Source organism: Athene noctua, chromosome 1, assembly GCF_965140245.1.
Source record: "Athene noctua chromosome 1, bAthNoc1.hap1.1, whole genome shotgun sequence".
Lineage (NCBI taxonomy): Eukaryota > Metazoa > Chordata > Aves > Strigiformes > Strigidae > Athene > Athene noctua.
Window position 1 is genome coordinate 240,029,866 of NC_134037.1, and position 21,927 is coordinate 240,051,792.

Here is a 21,927-nt window from a genome sequence, read left to right on the forward strand (position 1 = left end):
GCACGTCAGGCCGCGCTCTCGGGCCGCGGGCGCCGCCGCGCGGCAACGCCCGCCAGGTGGCGCTGCTGCCCCGCGAGCCGGCGGCCCCGGCCCACCCGGCCCCGCCCACCAGCGGCGTCACCGCGGCGCGCGCGCGCCCGCGCGCTCCGGCCGGGGCGGGGAGCGGAAAGAAAAGGGGAAGGCGGTGGCGCTGCGCGCGCAGCTCGGGGCGCTGGCCCAGGCGGGAGCCCCGCCCCCTCCCCGCGCGCGCGCGCGAGCGCCTGCAAAGGGCGGGCGCGGGGGCGCTGGGCCGCGGCCATTGTTGGCGGGAAGCTGGCGGGCAGGGCCCGCGCCCCGCCGGCCGCCCCTCTGCCCCGCGTCAGGGAGGCGCCGTCTCCTCGCACGCAGCCGCCGCCGGGGCTGCCGCTCCCTCCCCCGCGCCGGGCGGCAGCGCCGATCCGCGCATGGCGGCCGGTGGTGCGCGGGGGCAGGGCGCTCGCCGGCTGCCTCACGGCCGCCCGTGGCAAGTGGCCGAGGAAGCCGCCGCAGCGTGAAGGGGCGCGTCTGCTCCGACATGTGGCTGAGCCCGCCCTCCCGTGCCGGGGGCAGGGCGGCCAAGGGGAGAGCGGGCCCTGCCGGCGCCTCCCTCAGCCCCGCTCGGCGGCGGGCCGTGCTGGCCTCTGCCTCGCCCCGGGGCCGGGTCCCGCCGCGCTGTGCGCGGTGTCAGGAGGGGCCCGGCCTTCGCGGTACCGCCACGGCCACGGTGGGGACGGTGTTGTGCGGTGCCCTTGAGCACAAGGGTGTGGAGACGGCACAGCCTGGGCTGTGAATTTTTTGGTGCAATAAAGCTTCCCGAAGCGAAGGATGAGAATTTAAGTGTGCTATTAACAAACAAATAATTAGTGGTTAAGTATTGGAGGGATCCGAGTGAAATCTGGTGGCCTCGAGATCATAATGTAATAAATTGCTTTTTAGGTTTAAGTGGAGAAAACCTTTCTTTGTTCTTTGCTGTAAGATTTTTGGAGGAAGAAGCCTTTGTGATGCCTTTTACTGCACGGTTCTACTGGTTTGTGTCCAAAACTTCAGGGGTGGTCTCTACTGCTGTGAGAGCTGATGTTTCAAAATCAGGTTTTTCTCTAACTCTGATGTGATGAGTGTGCCTGTTACAAATAAACACAAATTGAAGCACCTGTCACCTGTAATTTGGTGTGGTTATACCGAGGCCTTACAAGACTGTCTTACATTGAGACAATCACAACTTTTGTGGAACTACATTGGTATAATATTGGGAAACTTGGCCTAGGCTCATGTACCCATTATACACAAACTAATTTTTCATAAATGTTTTTTGTTATCTTAGCTTAACAGGTAAGTATAACTTGGTGTGAAGCTAAGTAATGTGAAATAAGGATCTCTGATTATAATTGCATTTATTTAAGGAAAATAGACATTTTTATATTACACTATTTTTTTGAAATATTAGCACTGTGAGCTATATAACATGTTAGTTTTGTTGCTCTAAAAGTTTCAAGAGCTTCAGGAACTGTTAATAGAGTAATAAGTTTCTTAAAACGTATTTAAATATTTCAATAAATACTTAACTCGCAACAAATCCATGGATTATGTATAACATATTTTTGAATAAAACTGAAGCCTAGTGGTTAAATCTGGCTACTTAGGTGTCAAACTTCCAATGAAGATCTGGGAATTGTGCCCGTTTACTTCTCTGGGTCTGGGATTAATGGCCTTTCTTTATTGTTAGCTTGATGAAAATCAGTTCAGGATATAATTTGGAAGGTTTACATTGTTTAAATTATCTGCTGTTCTCTTGTTATGTCATAATTCATGTTCCGTCCTTTTCCCCATCACCACCTGTTTTTGGCCACCAAAAATATGTTTCTTTCTGCCAAGCTTTCTTTTCTTTGTCCTTGAGTACTCTTTTAATCCCAGAAAGTGCTTTTCACTCTTTATTTTCTCCACTTAGTACTGATTTGTTTTGAAGTGTATGGTTAATGTTAATATTTCTTCTCAATAGTAGATTGTAAGAACATTTGAGCAGGGAACAATGTCAAGTTTGACAGAACTCTGTGAATGCTGGTGAATCTTGGAAGGATTATCCTTTTTGTCCTCTTCAGTGGGGTTTGGGGTGGGTTTTTTTGGTCTTTGTCATAAATATAATGATAGCATTGCAGTCATGAGTTTCATATTTATCAAGTATTTGTGAGTTATGTTTTTGTATGTAATGCAGGCACTGAAGAAGCACCACATGACTTTGTCAGAAAACAGTGAATAGCTAAAGTTTCATAATACATGGAGACAATCTCTGTTACCAGTTTTCCTTGAAATTCTTTTACTATATATCAGTTTTTTAAATTACAATAATTGAAAATTAGGTACATAAGGATGCTGGTATCTTAAGAAAAAAAGCATTAAGGTTATACTTACCTACACAGAGTTTTGTTTTGTTTGGGGTTTGGTTTCTATTATTTTCTTTAAAAGTGTTCTGGCACTTAGTGTCTCAAGATAGGTTTGTTATTTACATTTAGAAGTTTTCGAGATATTACTATTATCTTTATCTTTTACCATCTTAATCTTTAGAATCTGCTCCAGAGTTCTTAAAGGAAACATTGACAATGATATTTTTAGAAAAAATGACTCAGCTTGTGTGTTAAATTGCCAGGGCAGCCCTGGCTCTGTCTCGCAGGGATTGATTCGCAGCCCTCAGTGCCGTCAGCGCCCTTTGCCCACACACCAAGCACCAACTTTCATCAAGGTGCACTCTGACAGTTGACTGAGCATCGTGGGTGGTGGTGTGCCACAGAAGCAGACAAATCCTTCTTTAATTCAGCTGCTATATTAAAGTTTATTGCTTTATCAATATGAAACAAAATCCTACTTCAACTGTTGAAATAACAAGTAAAACACTGATGATCCATTAACAGTTACGTGCTGTCCACATCTAGACCCTGATGGGTGAGTGGAGGAGGACACCCACGTTGGCCTCTGTTGCTCAGGGTGGGTAGGGCTGCCCCTGCTACAATCGCAGCTGACTTTGGTCTGGGTCCAGCAACAAGAGTAAGACACTAGGGCTTCCTCTCTTGAGGCACCAGTGCTTTATGCTGCAGATAAGCTTATCAGTGGCTTTTCCTCTAGGGATTTTGAAGGCTTTTCTCCAAAGTTTGCTTTACCCTTCATAGGGTTTCTGTCTGGTATCTCTTGAGTGTTACATGGGTCACAAAATCGTTTTCAGTTATACAATCATATCCCTCTTTTTGCTGTTACTGTTTCTTCTTGTTTTCACTGCTGGTCTCTGGGCACATTCATTTTCCTTTAGAGTTACCAATTTCTAGGCAAGCACTGTAGTTTCCACCAGTTACACTCCTTTTCCTTTGTTACAGCCAGTAGAGGTGAAGTTTACTATACACTGTGTCCAGCAGGATTATGGCACCAGTGGAGGCCTCTTGTGGACTCCATGTTGTGTTTGTCTTCACTACATCCTTTTAAATCAGAATCATGTTCAATATACGAGAAAGATTTTCTCATTTCCACATAGACAAAAAACCCAGGATCTGGTGTGGAAGTAGGAAGTGCACATAAAGATTTTCTTATTTTACCAGTATAGTATGAGGGCTGTATGTAACATGCAAGCACAGCATTAGAGATTTAAATCTTGTTAGCATTAAAAAGCTACTAATGGAGCAGTCATTCACTCTTTGGAGCAGAATTTTTTTCCCCCTCCTTACTGTATTAAGATGCAACATGCCCTGGTTTGCATTTATGTCTTGGAAGACCTGGATCAGACTAGAGTATTTATTTGCTACATTTATTTACCAGAGACCTCAGATGTTATCACAGAAGAATTCAGAAGAATACATTATTTCTTAAGTAAGTGGACTTTCATGAGGCTGTACACATCTTTAATAGAAGATGGAGATTTCAGGAGGAGCAGCGGACCTGGCAGTGTTTGTAGCGTGCATGTCTAAGTGAAAATATCATAACTGAAGAGCTGGACTTGTCATGCTTTTGTTGGCTATGATCTGAGAATTCATCCAGAACTGAATTTTTAATGTTTGGCTCACATTCCAAGTAATCTAGGACACGGGCAGAATTTGGTTGCTTGACATGAAAGTTCGGTTTGCTGCTTAATAGCCACTGTTGTGATACAATTTGCAGCTTATGGTTCTGAAAAATGGGAAAGCATCTTGTGTGAAATACCAGGTTATTATTGCCCAGTTCTTACAGCCTTTCTTTAGGCATCAGCTGCTGACCACTGTCTGAGACTGGCTATTAGGCTAGCCAGGCACTGATAAAGTAGCAGGGGGTTGTTTTCTGAGCTGTTTTCTCGATTTAAGATCTCCTGCTTGCTTATTACCTGAATGTAACAAAATCGTACAATTCATTCTAAGACCAAGGACTTGATGCTTATTGTGAGGCTAACCTTGATTGGGAGGCAGCACATAGGTGGGACTGTATACTCTGAGTCACTTTGGTGGACATAGAGCCTACATGTATATTCTGAGGATGGAGGTTTCCACAAAATAAAATGGGGGTTGCTGCTTTCTTGTAGAAGAAGGAGGTGCTCCATTTACATTTTCCATAATTTAGTGGTTTGTCTTCTCCAGAACAGGAGGATTCAGGTTTCTCGACAGTTTGAAAGATACTAGCCTGTGTTTTCTACCTTCCAGAAGAATTTCTGATTATAAGTTTTGATGGGCATAGGTTCTTCTCTTGTAGCTTTGCCTGTGCAAAAATAATTCAGGGGTTGTTGAACAAATAAGAGAAATTACATGTGGTGGAAACAACTCAAATAGGTAGCCTGGGGATGAAGTCCTGTTTGTAGGACCAATACACTAGTCTTAGCAAAGTGCTTATATATTTTACGGAGCATAGCTGCTGGCTAAAACTCACAAAACTCTTCTGATGTGTTCCCCTCAAGGTAGGTGCTACCTTGGTAAAGGTTTTACCTACCTAGGTAAAACAGATTTTCGTGCTTGTTTCCTCTTTTGCAAGGAGAAGGGGAATTTTCTGCACAGCCACTTGTACCCAGTATTAAAGTGATACTATTCTTCTCCCTGCTGATTTTTAAGATGATGGCAGAGCTGCTGTAAAATGCACTAGGCCAAAGATGAAGCTGAGCCCAGCTCTTCGACACCCTGGATAGCTCTAACCACAACATTTTCTAAAGAGATAACCCTTTTTAAGCAAACAGGTTAAGCCCCATCCAATCTCAAAAGGTAGTCTACAGGTGCAACTAAACACAGTGGGGCAAAGGGTCTGTAAGTTCCCTATTCTGGTATGTAACTTTTTGTGGATTTAGTGGTATGAGACCCCTCAGCTTTTGTGAAACCCAATCCAAAGCACACTATTACTCAGTCAACAAGCGCTCCAGTAAGATACCCTTCTGTAAACAGGCACAGGTCAGTTACATTTTCCAAGATAGTCATGGTTAAAGTTACTGTATTTTGAAGTTAGTTATTTTTGGAGAAGTTAAATGTGTTTTAATACCTATTTGTGTAAACTATTTTGACATTCATGGTCACTAATTGTGATGTGTAGATACAACCACTGTTGCAGATGGTGCCAAACTGAATTGCAAACAGATGGTGTCAGGAATTTGACTACTGCTTAGAGCAGGTGTTTGGGATACAAGAAGTGCAGTTCACTTCCTCCACCTCAGAAGATGGAGGAAATGGTAAAATAGATAAATGATGAGCTGGCATCCACTCTGAAGCAGCTGAAAATGGGATAACCCAAGAGGATAATTCATGTGCTGAAATAGGAGCAGATGTCAATTAAGACAGCTTGTCTGCCCATTCGGATGCCAGTTCTGTAGCATGTGTCTGTAGTACAGGCTTGTCAGACAGCCTGTTTGTAAAATTCAGTGTTGCTTGACATCATAATTTGTTAGAAGGTGGAGAACTACTGTAGGCATTGTGAACTGGGAACATAAGAAAGGGGGTTTTTAATCACTGGAGCAAACCCAAATTGCAGTTTATTGTTAAAACCAACTACAGGCCATTTTAAGTTGTCATATTTTAAATGAGAAGTCCAATTTGAAACGTTGCTTTTACTAGAAACAAAACAAACCTGCAACAGAGTTTTTATATTAGGCTATCTGGGATGATAGGCTACTTTAAAACTTTGGAAAACAATTGTTTTCCAAAGCATTTTGCCCCACATCTTTTCCTCAACTAAATTCCTTTCTTTTCCCCTCCAATCTCTCTTGCCTTGGGTGAAGCACCATGCTGATACAGCTTATGTCCTTCAGTCCCAGAAATTAGCTCGGGTTTCTTCATCTGGGCAATATTTCCATAAACTAATATTTGGAAGACTCTGTTGTTACCAGGGCTCCTGTCCTGCTTAGCGTAGAGCAGTAGTCCTTAAGCACTGATGCAGGAGCCCTTGAAAGAGAGACAGGACATTAGGATTTTATTTTCTTTTATACGATGGACGTTGTCACTATGCAAGATCAATGTGTTGATTGCAAATTAAAGGCCAAATTTACCCATTCACTGTTTGAGAGATTAAAAGCTGTTACAAAAAGTGTTTGAGTCTCTTTCTGAACTGGTATGAGTTTGCATTTAAAAAGTCAAGTAGTCAAATGCATGAAATGAGGTAAGGGTTGTGTTGCATTATTTTCTCTTTGGGTTCCCTTTTCCCCCATGTTGTGCTCCTTTTAATCATAAAAAAAACCCCAAGTATATATCCATATTATTCTGTGTCTTGAAGTTAGCATTTCCACGATAGTTTTCTATATTGAACTGTATTCATCCTCAAAGACATAGCTAGTGGTTTACTAAAATTTAGACACGTAGGTTATAGAAAAGCATGCTTGAGCTTGGTGAAAGAAGATGAAGTCAGTTATGTGATGGCACTGTAAGGGGAAGTGAAGAAAAGCCAGGAACAACCTTAAGTGTCATTAAAAATCAGTTTAATTTGCTCTGGAGCATCAAACACTTAGAAGGTTTCATCAGATTCTTACAGATATGACTTGTGCCACTTCTGAAAACCTGTTTGAAGGAATCAGTAGCTTGGGGCAGCACACCTTCAGGCAGGAAAGCACAAAGGAGCAAGTGACTGGAAAGGAAGGAAAAAAGAAGCTCGCTACACAGACCTATTTAAAAAGTGTAAATATCATAGGTGTGGGGGAAAAGGGTTCATCCTGGAAAAGGTATTTCCTTTAAAACCAGTTAAATTAACACTATATTCATGTTAGTATTTCTGTAGCTTTTCTTTGGGAAAACAGCTGAGGTCCTGATAGCCCATCTTAGGTGAATACTTCCATGTTTTGGGGATCAGAAGGCTCCAGATTTGTCAGAATTTTATGTGATATCCCTGAAGAGCTTTCATTTTCCCACAAACCAGGCTATGTGCATGGTTTTGTCTGCTGACCTGAGATACTGGAAGGACTTTCCTTGATCATTTCAGATGGATAGCAATACAGTTCTTAGAAGTGAAAAGGTTGCTCACTGCAGAGTTTACTTTACCTGCTTTCCAGGACGAAGGCGCCACAACTTAGTTGTCCATCTAAAAGCTCTGTAAATGTTTAGGCAACATTATAGTGGGATATGAGGGAAAATTCCCTTTGAAATATTTTATCTTCAATATAGAAGGCACACATAAATCTATTTTGAGAATAAAAGAGTCCTTTCTATTCAAAACACTTTTTTTTTTTTTTTTTTTTTTTGAGGGATTTTGTGTAAGGAAACAATCTGGCTTCCTCCCCCAGCCCCTGTAGGAAAAGCCACCAGTGGCTGAGAGACCTTCTTTTGCACAGAGCTTCTTTTGAGAATGAAGGAGTCCCATCAGTGCAGCAAGAGCAAAATATGATATTTGATCTCTGAAATACTTCCACAAAATCATTCTTCGTGGATCTAGGCTGTACATCAGAGAGAATTTTATCTAAACAGATTTAATATTAGAGAGAAGGGTTAAATAGCATTGGTATTTTTTTATGGAGGTTAATTTATCACTTGAAGTTGTACAATACATTAATTATCAGAACAATTGGACTTATTGAAGGTTTCTGAAGTGAAAGCCACAAGTAACCAGATAAATTTAGAGTTGTGTAATTTTCTCATAACCCTTCACTTGGAAGCCTTTCTGCTTCCAGTATAGGATGAGGTCTGGCAGCGAGGTTAACCCTGACCTCTGAGTGTTCTATATGGACTTGTTAATTTCTGCCACATTCTTTCAGTTTAAATTTAGATTTGCTGGCGGCTATTATGCCTATTGCAATAAGCTTCACGGGCAAAACATTGAAACAAATATGCCTTTTATAGCAGATGTTTTTGCTGAATAAGATCAGTGAAGAACACTTGAAAGCTGAAAAACAGGGTGCAGAAGCCTTTGGTCCAAAAGGCACAAATAGTTGAATGTCTGGAATGTATTTACTTCTCAGTCTAACAAAAGAACAAGTAATTGTTTAGGTGATGGACAATAATCTTGTGCCCTGTTTTACCTCTGTAATTTCTTATTGTAGTAATGAAATTTAATCTATGTAAGTGAACACAGAATCTGGATATGTATGGGTACCTATAAGAAAAACATTAAACTTGCTGTTCTAAAATAAACGCTGGTTGCTCTAAGATGTAGCAACCTACAACTAAATTTTATATTTGGCTGATTGCTAGATCTTAAATACTAAATAGTTGGGTTAGTTCTTCATATACAATAACTATCTGAAGCATAATAGCTGTATTTGTAACTGCTTTAAGTTTAAGGAAGTGCATACCACTTAATTTTATATTTAGGACAGAGGATGATGCTTCTGTTTTACTATATTTTTTTTTCTAACCTGAGTATATGGGACTTGAGAAATCCATATGGCAAAGGAGTTTACTTTCAAGAGCGACGTGTCATTCTCTGCCTAATGTATGACATGATCTGCGTAGACAAGATTACTCCACCTTGAAAGATTTGTTTGACAAGGATAGGACAAGAGGAAATGACCTCAAGTTGCACCAGGGGAGGTTTAGATTGGATGTTAGGAAAAATTTATTCACCAAAAGGGCTGTCAAGCACTGGAACAGGCTTCCCAGGGAAGTGCTTGAGTCACCATCCCTGGAGGTTTTTAAAAGACTTGTAGATGTGGTGCTTAGGGGCATGGTTTAGTGGTGGATTTAGTAGTGTTAGGTTAACAGTTGGCCTATAATCTTAAGGGTCTTTTCCAACCTAAATGATTCTATGATTCTATATTCCAAGGTAACATACAAAAACTGTTCCTGTAATGCACTTCTGTCTCTACACTTCTCAGGTTCTTCAAAAGATAACAGCATTCCTACGCATTGCTGAATGACTGTGGCTCCAACAAAGAAAGGAGACCTTGAGAGTATATAGAAAGGAGTATTCTCCCTGTACACCTTTTTAGGGGACAAACAATGAATAAAGCAGATCACGATTCTTAGATAGAGTGAGACTTTTTTCCTCCTGAAGGGCAAGAGACAAAAGCTTCCAAAGATACTCTGACCCTACTGACTCTGCAGTTGCTATGGGCAAGATACACTACAACTCTTCTGAGTACTTTGATAGTGTCCAGCCCAGTTAGTTACTAGGGCTGAACACTGGGGAACTGTGTTCCTTGTGAATGGATTAGGCAGAATTTATTCACTGGTTAGAAGTCCTACTGTGCAGGCTGTGTATTTTTGAATGTAAGTAGCATCATGTTTTTGCTGTTCAGCAGGAATTTCAGGCAACCTTTGAAATACGTAGCCAATCAGCGTTTGTTCCAAATGGTGCTTTTGTGCCAAATTTCCAATTAGTGAATGGCATTTGTTAAGTAGGCCCATTTGGCTTTATCTTGAAGGATAATGAAAACCCATCTTTTTCCTCATCCCCTTAATAGACACAATATAGAGTCTTACTGAACCGAAAAAGACAGAACAGAATGGAGAAAGCTAGGAGAGTCATAGTTTGGGGAAACTCCTTAGGACTTGTGTTTGTAAGAAATTACTGTGGTTTGAGTTCTGTTACCGTAAAAGAAGAAATTTATAAAAATAAGGGGGTTTCACTTTTACAGATGTGTTACATAGTGTTAGTGAATGCTAGAAGTATTGATCCAGTAGGTAAATATTTGTCAAGATAAAGGCAAAGTGTGCTTCCCTACAAATTGAACTGTATTTTTCATTGTAACACAATATCTTATGTATTGTTACGTGCATTTGGAGCATCTTAGAAATATTTTAAAGCCTTTTTTAAAGTCTTCATAAATTTTCATCTTTGTATTTTCTATTGAAAATGCTAAATTAGAGACACCTCTCCAGCCACCTGAAATAGTTCTTTCTGTCATGGAACAGATGGATTGTTTGCACTTGTGTAAATCACTCCTTATTTTTTTTTGAACTCAAAAATCTAAACTTCTAATGTAACCTTCATTGTTTCTCACCTGGCATGTACAATTTTTACATAGCTCATGGAAATCAAGCACATTTTACTCACTTCCCTCTGTAATTGTTGCCTCAGAATTGTTTACTACTGAAAGGTATGAAAACACATTCTTAAAGCTCCTTTTTCTTAAATTACAGTTTAACTGGGTTGACAAATAGAACCTTCATATTAGATTTTGACAGATTTTCTACAGTTATTGTTGCTGGAGTTTGGGTTGGTTTGCGTGTGTTGTCCTTGTTGAGTTTTTTTAAGCATTCTTTAGTACTGGAAAGATCAGTATGTGAGGAAGTGTACTTGCAGGAAAATGTAGAATCTTTACTTTGTTTACAAATGACTGTCTTAGACATATATCACCATGCACACTTCCTGTGTAAGATCATCTCACTCAGAATGAGGAGTGTCTTCTGATACTCACTTTCTGTGGGACATCCTATATTTTAGTTTAAAATGTTTAGGAAGACAATGGGAAGCAATCAGAGTATCTGTTTAAATAATTGTAATAGCTACAGCGTTGAAATATAGCTTAGCAGTTTTAACAGCGTTTCAGGAAGAATGTTCAGAGGTTGTAAAACTTTGGGAAATTCCAAATAAAGATTTGGAAAATGAAAGACTGGATATTTATCTTTCTGTGCTTCAAAAAAATCCCTACAAAGATAATACTAGCCCCTCTGAAGGGAACATGTGTCTGTTGGTAGTATAGGACCAGGTGTTTAATGATCTGGGGCCTTATTCTTAGTTACTGTGGTGAAGATGAACAATTCCATTAATAATATTATATGTCAGTGTAATACTGGAGTGAGTCTCCTGGATTCTATTTGTAAATCTTTTTTCAATGATAGTGTGCAAGTTACAATTATCTCTCTGTCCCACTTGCAAAACCCTCATAAGGAAACATCACCATAAAGATTTATCAAGTAAGAATAATGACAATATTCATCTAGCTCCCCTAGGTATTATGGAGTGTTGGTATGATGCTCTTAGGATTTCAGCAGGATGGCAATGCAGTATTACTGTTTGTATGCTCAGTCTGTTAGAATTGTTTGCTATGAAATTTTCCTCTGTGCAAAGATATGTATAATTTGTGAAAGTAAGAAAGATGAAAGAACTGAAATAGCTTCTGGATAGGGACTAATCTGGGAAGCGGTAGCTAACCATGATGACAGAGAGGTCAGTGTGACTGTATTTTTCTTGTGGATCATTAGAAGTGATTTGAATAAGGAAAAGAAGGCATAATGCAGCAGCATGCACAGGGACTGCCATGGAAGGATGCTTAAAGGGAGTCACTGGAGAGGACTTTGAGGAAACTAAGGAACAAGAAAAGTATTTTTGGCAGTTACAATGGATTAATGTTTTCATTATTCAGTGAAGCAGTTCAGATAAAAGGGATAATGATTCCATGAAAACAGAAGGTGTTTGAGACCAATAAAGTATTCCCAGTAGATGGGCAGAAGAAAGCTGCAAGACTTGACAGAGTCTGGAATTATAGTAGGAAATGAGATACAGTCCACACGATGACCTTCAAAGTTCTCATTCTTATTGACAACAAGCAATCGGTGGAAAGATGCTAAAATAGAAGTGGCTTAAGGAGGAGAGTTTAAAGTTTAAAGTTACTTTGGTTTTAGTCTTGGTTGTGCTTAGCTTGAGCTGGCAGTGGTTCATCCAAGATGAAGTGTTAGAAAGCCATTCAGATATACAGAAGTGGAGTGTCATCTGAGTATGAAAAACAGCTATGAATATGTGTCATCAGGATCAGAGTGATAACTGAAGCTTTCTAAATGGAGAAAAGTTACTCAAGGACAGGGAAGGAAGCAATCATCTTTTTCCTTGAGGGCTAGAAGAAAAATGAGTCTTCAAGTTATAAAAAGCTTGAATGTTTTAAGACTTCATGTATGTTTGGTTTCTTTTAGACCCAACCAGAAAAGGGATCTGAATGGTCAGACTCTATGTCATGTCTTATGAAGAAACTGGAACAGTTGAACTTAGATATTGAAGAAGCTCTGAGTGCTGGCTCTTCTCCCTCCAGTACTCCTTCTACCAAAAGGCACAAGCAACTGGTAAGAATGTGTGTGTCATATGATATGTTTTCTAACGTTTAGCTATCAGACGCTCATCAAAACGTGGTTTTCAGATCTGGTTGTGTTTCCAAACAGGCTAAGAAGCTTAGGATCAAGGATGAAGTAAGTTACAGTTTTCACCCAATAATAAGGAAAATTCTAATTTCATTAGACAAGTAACAGCCAAATAACCAGAAATGTCAGGGAATGAAACTTGTAGGTTTTCTGTCAATATAGCTTAAAGTCATTAAACACCTTTTTTAGAGGGGAATTTGAATCCTGATGGTTGCATTTGATAGTTTTTCAGGATAGAGTATGGTTGAAATGTTGAAATATTGAAAGTTACTGTGCTGGCCTATTTACACTTGTTATATTTAGTTAAAGAACTAACAGCAAGAGAGACACTATGTATCTTCATTAAGAGTTAAATTAATATTTTTGTTTATTTTATCTGAATATTTGATTTAGCATTTCTCTAGTTAAGAATATTTTGTGATAGCAGGTGTCATCAGTTGATGACACACAGTTTCCTAAGCTTCTATTTTGGGGGCAAATGAGATTAAGGACCAATGATATTTAAGTAATTTTTGAATAAGCAAGATTTTTTATAGACGCAAGTACCTGGAGAGTGAACAGCGTGAGAAGTAGAAGTGTTTGTTCTCTGCTTTAGGCTACGATTAAAGTTCTTAAGATAGAATTGTTTGTGTTTGCAGCTCTGAATGTTAGTTCTGGCTTGAAATTCCTGGAAGGTGAGCTTGTTTGAATGCTTTTGCTGTCGTCGCTGTTTCAATGATGCTTCATTTTGTAAAAGTAAATTCTTTAAGTGTATGTCTCTGTGGATCACCATGTAAATGTTTATGTCTCTCAAGGTAGGATGTTCAGAATCTTGCATCTCAGTATTGTGTTTTGCAGTGTGCATTTTCATATTCTTCAGAGAGTGTTAGTATCAGAGTGGTCATGACTGTCTCTCTTTATTGTACATGTCAGCAAGTCAGAACCAGCTCTGTTTAATTGAACTAATTTCAGCATTAACTTGTATATTAATGGACAGTGTTCTGTCCTGTAGGAGACTGCTCAATGTCTTCTGTCAAAATAGGGTAGTACTGTAGTCTGCTTTTCTGCCTGAAAGTGAAATCCAAGCCATCAGAATTTAAGCACTTCCCATTGTGAGGCAGTCTGGTTTTGGTAACCAGTGATCCAAACACCCGTGATTTTATGGCTGTGCCTATTCTGCTAAGGCAAAAGCCATGGTTTTGTCAGGCATATTCTTTTTCCATGATGACTTGAACATCATAGGACACTGGACTTCAAATCCATTGGTGGAACATTCAATGAAGGGCATGTAATGTATGGACAGCAGAAAATCAAATCCAGATAGACAGTGTTTTCACATGTCTTTTGATACGTAAGAACAACATCGTCAAAAGTGGTTGCATAGAGAATACCAGCACCAGCATGCCAGATGCTTTCACTTCTCTAACTGAAGCCTAGTGACAAGGCATCTTCTGAGTACAGAGGCCAGGACTTCGGGCACAGCCTTCTGCCTGGGCCATATCCCCCCTCCAAAAGCCTATGCCAGTGATACAGAGCTGGTCTTGTTTACTGTGCTGATAACACCTACCTCCAAGCCAGTCTCACTGGTCTTGGCACACTTGTTTCCCTTACCAATGGCTGCATCTCTTTGGATAAGACCAGAAAGATTTCAAGAATGTTTCTAATATCGATGCCAAAATTACCATTTTCCTCAATATGATATTTGAGCAGTTAAACACCTCTTCATCAAGTCATGTCTTCTCACTCTGAAGCAGGAGAGCTTGCTTCTTAATTGTCTGTGGACAGGCAAACATGAATCAACCACATTTTTATTGTGGCCTTATTTGGCAAACTGGAAATGTCCTCAAAACCTCCAAGAGCCAATTTCACTATAGGAGCTGGAGAGGTCATATAACACAAAGGTCTTCCTGATGAGACCAGCAAGATCAGAGCAAGAAAAGAGTCAGTGATAATCTGTTGTGGAACAGATGATGAGACACCCTTCGCTGTCTCCTGCAAAGGCATTTGTAGGACAAAGGAACCATCTGCCCTAGTTTAAACATTTAAGAATAATTTGCCTCAAAATGGGTTGACCTTCGTCTTCCTGTATATTCAAAGAAGAGACATACATCCTCCTAAATCTCTCTGTGAATTTACTATGAAGAAACAGATTTTGCAGATCAGAAAATGGCAGTTGCAGTGGAAAAAATGAACTAACTCCTGTTTTCATACAAGTTGTATGAGTGTCTTCTATCAATTTATCCCGTTTATTCTTTATTTCTTATTATAGCTTGTAATTTGTTCCACACATATCAAATGTTTTATTTGTGTCACTCACAATGAAACTTGAATGGGAAGAAGACCTCAGACATATGTTTGCTAGTAACTGTGTGAATTTGGCTTCTATAAAATTATGAACTGCTTATGGGTTCTTCATATGCTTTTATCCTATTTTGATTATATAAACTAGGAACTGACACAAGAAATTATGATTGAAAATGCTTTTGGGTGAAGCACTCACAGTTGCAAGGCCAACTTGTAGACCTGAGGTCTCTGAAGTAGGTGACTAAGAGTGGCAACATGTTTGTTGGAGATGCTGCTCTGAAAATTGGTCTCTTGAGGGTGTGGGCAATTTTTAACAGATGACATAGTATTTGTTTCTTAAGGCAAATACTGCATCTCAGAAATATATTTTGTAATTTAATCACTAGGTTGAGTCAGTTGCTTTCCCACTGAAGGATTTTTCATCTATTTGTGGAAGTAACTCTTTAATACTTTATTATTATTTAAATTTTCCTGTTGTGAGGGTAACTGTTATTAATACTACTCGACTGAATAAAAATTTTGTAGGAAGAAGTCTAAATATTTGCTCATGAAAATAGACTGGGTGAATAAATGTTATGGGACTTATTGGGTGAGAGTAGGGGTCTTGCAGTACTTTGGTAAACAAATTTAAGGTGTTTTCTAAGATGTGAAATGGCTTTTAAACAAATGGTAAAAGGCAGTATGTCTTTACATCCCTGTAAACTGCAAGTTACTGCTGATCAGGTTTTTTTATTGGGAAATAGTATGGGGCAGTAGCATTAGCTGCATGAGTGGGTATCTGATCCAGAAAAGATATTAAAAGTGATTATCTGTCATCAGATTATTTTCTGAAACATTGTCTTACTGATGCTATAAATATGAGTTAAGTACAAAAAACTGGGCTATGTGAATATATTAACAGCAAAACTGCTAGCTTTGGAAAACTGCAATTAATAGTACTGCTCCTCTAAAACCTGTACCTTTCCTATGGGGGGAAAAAAAAAAAAAAAGTCTTAGCAATCTAGAAGGCAGTACTTTGTAAATGAGACAGGAGAGATAAAACCCTCTTGCTGTAAACAGCATGTTTCCCTGTTGTTTAATGTATCTGCTTCATTGCCATTTGATGTCTAGTATGCAGTTTCAGTACAGAAAAAACACCAGATCTGAAGAATGAGAATCATGTTTTTCAGTTTTAGTCCTTTATCATTCATGGATAGTGACAGAGAAATCTTGTTTGGTTATAATTACCCCATCTTAGAGATAAGACTTTCATTGTACAAAACTTTGTCTTTAACTTACACATTCTCTTAATTCTTGGAGGACTAGTGTATTATCTTCAAACTTTTTTTTGGCCACATACTGATACTTTTGCCAGCTTTGCAAAGCCTCCTCATTTTACATCCCTAAAAATAAACTAACTGGGAACTAGGCAATTCCTGTTAAAAGAGCAGCAGCAAATTTGTCCTCTTGTGAAGAGGAGCAGCCAGAAAATGGGCTGATTTTGATTGATTGTACCCAACAGCTTGGGACTGCTCAGTGGTGCACCTATGATCCTGGTTCCCCAACTGTTGCCAGCATGGATCCTGTTGGACTGCAGCACGGCTTGCTCCTTGCTCCTGCATATCGTCATTCTATTGAGGCAAACCAGGATATATGGGAGAATGTTGTGCATTTGATCTCTTCCTGGCATTGCATTCATTGTGTCTGGGTACATGTGGGCCCAGAGTTAGGACATACATCTTCTAAAAGAAGTTGTGGGAGTGGAGCAATCAGGTGAGATCTCCCCAGGTTTGAGGGAGAAGGAATAGTGGATTTGGAAAGTTCAGAGTCTGTAATTTGAAAGTGGGATTCTGTTTAAGTTAGAAAACTGAATATGGAATAAAGGAAAGTATAGTTATAAATAATTTGAATAAAACCATTTCTTTCTAATGTAGAGGTGATTCAGTTCTCTGATATTTAGAAAGGTGTACTACTATTTATTAGTTCTCTAGTTGTGTATACTAGCTGTTAAGGAAACCACTTCCCATAATATATGGATGTCTAACTTAGCAAAATGTAAAAGTGATGCAGCAGGTGGTTCTGAGAAAAAAGATTGAGGCCAAATGTTTACCTTCCATCAGAGAAAAAAAGCTTGTAAAAGATAAAATTCCAATTTTTTTTATCTTGCAGTTCACATTAAAAATATTTATGACTTGCCTTTATTTACAGGCTTTTAAAAATTCTCTTACAGTTCCCTATTCAATTGGAGACAGGCTTTTATGGAGATCATCAAGGAAAGGGATCTTGGAAAAATAGAAGAGTGAACTACCAGGATCCAGACTGTTTGCCTTACACAGTGTCAACTGGAGCACGACCTAAAACTGATGTAAGTAGCTATAGCACTTTTACAACATGCTCTGAATCTCAGGTCCTTCCATTTCTTCGAAGTAATTTGTTCTGCAAATGTTGCACTACAAGGAGATTGGTTTGCAAAACAGGTATAGATAAATGTTTGTCAGTCTTGAGTTAATGAGACTCCAGGGCTGTGGGATTCATCTGATCTGATTTTAGACAACACTAATGAAGACTTCTACATCTGAACTAGTCACTTGGATTGCCTTTGTAGAAACAGGCACTTCTAAAGAGTAATTCATCTCCCCTGGAGGTTACACATGATGGATTCCAGGCATCAGAGCCACTACTGCATCTTTTTCTTCATTGCTTATTTTGGAACTAGTCTCTTCGCATTTTTAATTTGGCTGTTGCTTATGCCCGGTTCAGGGTGGATTCCACCCTAAATTCTCTGTGAGTGGAAGTATTCAGCTCTGGAGATTTAATTAAGCCCTATTTCTAAACAATAATAGCAGTATTTTTATTTTTTTTTTCACAAGGTGATGTTGTAGTCTGCAATCAAAGTCTGTTAAAATCTGTCAGAGGATTTTCTCAAAAGTCTTTGACTCACTTTCTCAATAGCTAAATGTAAGCTATTTTAGGATCAATGCCTTTGTTCCAGAATGCAGATGGGTTTTGCCTCTCAGTTTAAAATTACTTGGGTGCCAGCAGTGTCCATGATCATCACACAACATAAAAATGTCTGCACTGGATTCAATCAAAGGTACTTAAGAGTCCGGTATCCTTTCTTTGGCAGTGGCCAGTGTTGGACGTTCAGGAAAGAAGTGTAAGAACAGGGTAAGCAGGTAGTAAGCCATCTCAGCTTCCTTGGAGTTATTTGTCATGCAGACACATTGAAGCCAGACACTATATTGCAGTTCTGTAATTAATAGCCCCCAAGGGTCTTTTTGCCACTAGTTGTGTCTTTTGTATTCATTTATATTCATTTGATCTTTTGATACTCAGAGTGTCTTGTAGCAATGAGTTCCAATGTTTAATTGCGGAGTATGGGAAAAAACACCTATTTCTTGTTGTAAATTTGCTACTGGATTATTACTTTGGCTGTAATTCTTGTACTGTGAAAAACTGAATCTTAGGAATTTTGTAGGAACTAGTGAATACCTGAGACTGGGGTTTCTTTTTCAGTGTGCTTGGCTGTATTTATTGGTATTGAATTTTATCTGCCTGTTTCAGCATCATGAGGTCCTTTTGCAGCAGTTGGCAGTCATTTTTTGTTTTTATTAACCTCTGTAATTTAATATGATCAGAAAACTCTGTCTGTTTTTATTCCTCCATTTTCCAGATCATTTATGAGTATATTGAACATGCATCTGTGAGACTGTCAGGTCATATCCATCCACTGTAAAAGAAAACAACCAATTATTCCTAACCTTTCTTTTCACTTATATTTAGCAATGAAAAGACATTGTTGTTTCTTGATGTCTTTTTTTTTATTATTCCTCCTTGACAGTATAGTTTGAGTCTGATAGATAACTTCATCAGAAGCTTTTTGAAATGGAAGTACATTGTAGCAGCCAAATCACCCATATCTGCATGATCATTCAAAGAACTTGGCCTCCAAAACCCATACTTACACTTCCCTGTTAGCCTGTGTTATTATCCATGTGTTTATTCTGTTTTAAGAATACTTTCTGGTCATTTTCTGCCATGCATCTCAGTCCTACTAGCATCTCTTCCACAAATAGCTTCAGAGGCATTTGCAGATATTGGCACATATTGTCCACCCTACGTTCCTCTGATCCCAAAGCCAATAGGTTTTAGCAATAATTACATTAAATAAATAGCTCAGCAGTTGTCTTTCTCCGGATGAGGTGCTTATTTCAAGTTATACATGCAATTTTATATTAATTATATTAAAGATATCTTTAAAACTGTCATACAGTTAATCTACCAAATAGTTACATGCATGCCACCATACAAATTCTGTATTTCATTAAATGAGCCTACTCCTGTTCACTGGAATGGAATTTTGAAGGTGAGCTCCGTTTGCTTACAAATTAAAAAAATTATTATCTTCCCATTAGCTATTTTCTGTCCTTAGAAAATAAGTGTGCCGTTTTCCATTTCTGCAAAAGCACAAACATTTGTTCTGATTTGTCACTTGTTCTAGTTGGAAAAGATAGTACAGTTCAGTAAAAAGATATTTGCCAAATTTATTTGTTTTATACACTGGCAAAATGTTGCTTAACCACCTTCCCACTAATACTGTGTAAATATTTTTGAAGTGATGTTGCAGTAATACTGTTGTTTGGCTAGAAGTGTGCAGGAGAAGGCAGAGAAAGTAACTTGGGGTTTTTTTCTCTTTTATGAAGTCTACATTTCTCTTTTGTTGAAATACAGGAAATACGACAATAAATAGCAGTTCCATGAATCTTCATCAGTACAGCCCATGTATTGTATCAAACATTTTTGTAATCTTGTAGTAACAGCAGTGTAATGCAGAAAGTGTTACTGTTGTTTAGGGCACCGTCTAATCTAGAAACCTACTGGAGGCACAGAATTCCTTTAGAAATTAATGGGCTTTGTTTTTTAATTTGGCCAGTGCTTTAAATTAGGCATAAATGCTGAAACTGGGTGTTTGCAAGTTTCATTCAGGAGAGTTGATCATTTTACTTCCTTCAAAGTGCTGCTTTTGGTGTATGTGCTATATTTCAGGCAAATACAAATAATGCCATGTCTAGCTCCAGGCATTCAGTCTGTATGAGTCTGTTATGTCCCTCCAATACCGAAATTTTCACCACTTATTCCTTAAGATACAGACTTTCCGTATTTTTTAAAAAGGGTATGCCAAAGTTAATTTTATTACAGTAAAGGGGATGGATCCAAATGATGGAACACATAATTCCTGCTGTGTCACACCCAGGGTTGCATCTGTTTAACCCCCGTTATCCAAGTGGTATAATCATAACTTGAGAGTAACACAAAGATAAATCAGATGTGTTGTATTTCGAAGAGCTAGTTTTTCTTCTCTTCCAATTTTTTATGAGTCAGGAGGTCAAAAAGAGCTTGTCTCCACTTCCCAAGAACTCATATACCCAGGCATTTAAAGAACCAAATACTCTATAATTTATTGAGATTAGAAAATACAGCGGAGAAGACCAATGTGAGAAATAGTAGGGATGCTGTAATTCAGGAATAATATGGAGAAAATCATGCAGGGGACAGTTGTTCGATTCTCAATACAAGGCAGTGATGTTAGCTGCACACTTTCATGGATACCAACAACACTGACCGCTTAAAAGGTGCGATGAAGGTTTCTTTGGCAAGCTTGTGTCACAGTAGGTATTCTGTTTATATGTCTTTAAAAGATGACTCACACTTGTTACAACATTTTGATCGAATAATAGTGAAAATCATGGTTTTAAGACAATGATGTGTCATCTCATGTCTCTCCTCCTTCCTTCCCCTAAAAAATTACTGCACTGAAACATTATTTATGTGGTACTAATAGAAATATGTACCTAAGGTTGTAGGGAAGTCAGGCACCTGAGAGACAAACAACAAAGTTTCACTTGACAAATGCTGACGTTTCTAAGTCCATGTCTACATCATATAGATTCCATTAACGGAGAGGAAAAAGAACTTCTACAGCAAGATCCATCTCATCCTGAAGTAGTCATCTGAATGTAGGTCACCTGGTTGAAGTGCTTTGTGCCCCCAAAAGAATTGGTTGGTTAAGATTTTGAAGAGGCTGGGGTAACTGGCTGAGGCATAGGTGCTTAGAGCTGGGTGAGCTAAATCCCTCCCATGGCATGTAAATTACAATCTGGCATTTGATGGGTAGTGCCTGCCTCTCCATGCCCTGAGCAGAGGAAACTATGAGGGCCAGATGGTCTAACTTACAAGTCTGATACCAGGTGGTATGAAAACCCTCTAGCTCTTGCAGATAGCATAATATCCTCTGCAGTATGCACTCTGTGAATTAGTAAGAAAACAACACTTCATATATTGGTAACAAAGTGGGCTTTTTCCTTTATGTGTGGTAAGGCTGGTTTTATGTTTTCTATTTAAGTGTAGTTGATGAGCATGGTTTTGATTTCTCATGCTTTAGTTCCACAGAGAGCTTGAGTTCATCAAACCAAGACAGCTAAAATTAATCATTTTATAGACTTCAGGTTTGTTTTAACCTGGATTCTTGTTCTAGTTCACTGCTCAGCCACATAGGTACGTAGGCTGGTGCAAGAGATGGTCAGAGTGGCTGGAGATGAGACAGGGTGAATTGCTTCTTTCAGCATCAGTGCTGGCTTCTGGTAGCTTAAACTGTCTGTAGAACTATAGTTTATCTGTGCTAAGACACTTGGTTCAGAAAATGGGAAGCAAAACAGTGCCTTGTAACCCATATCACTGAAGAGTGTTTGTGATTCTTTTCAGAAGTTGGGTTGTTTTTTTTTTTTTTTCCTGAGAAATGCTATTTGATGCTGTAAACAGTGTCTCAGAGTTTAGGTCAGAGGTTCCAGAGATGTCTGATATCTTCTGACATTGTTTAGAAATGTGAAACTAATAATACCATAATCTATGACTATAGTAGTCATTATCTCTCTGTAGGCAGTGCGATGCCTGCCTGACCCTCTGACTTTGTTTGAGGCCAGAGATATTCAAAAGTAAAAACAGCTGAAGGAAAATCAGAATCATCATGTTTCTCATGCACTACTTGTTCAATATTGCTGCCCCTGGACCAGCGGGGATCAGAAATTATTCCATTAGTGACAAGCCTTTTCTCAAATAGTTGCCAACATCCAGTGCAGAAGGAAGTTATAATGTGACAACTCGTAACAGTTCT

At 39.1% G+C, this 21,927-nt stretch overlaps 1 protein-coding gene across 2 annotated transcripts in view; it reads left to right on the top strand.

Annotated features, from left to right (window-relative positions):
* The window catches only part of STARD13 (StAR related lipid transfer domain containing 13), a 315,514-nt gene that overhangs the window by 79,393 nt on the left and 214,194 nt on the right, over nucleotides 1-21,927 (top strand). For both annotated transcript variants that reach the window (XM_074914327.1, XM_074914338.1), the window contains 2 exons: nucleotides 12,273-12,419; nucleotides 16,987-17,121. In XM_074914327.1, the coding sequence (XP_074770428.1) occupies nucleotides 12,273-12,419; nucleotides 16,987-17,121 (282 nt within the window). The remainder of the gene's footprint in view (nucleotides 1-12,272; nucleotides 12,420-16,986; nucleotides 17,122-21,927) is intronic.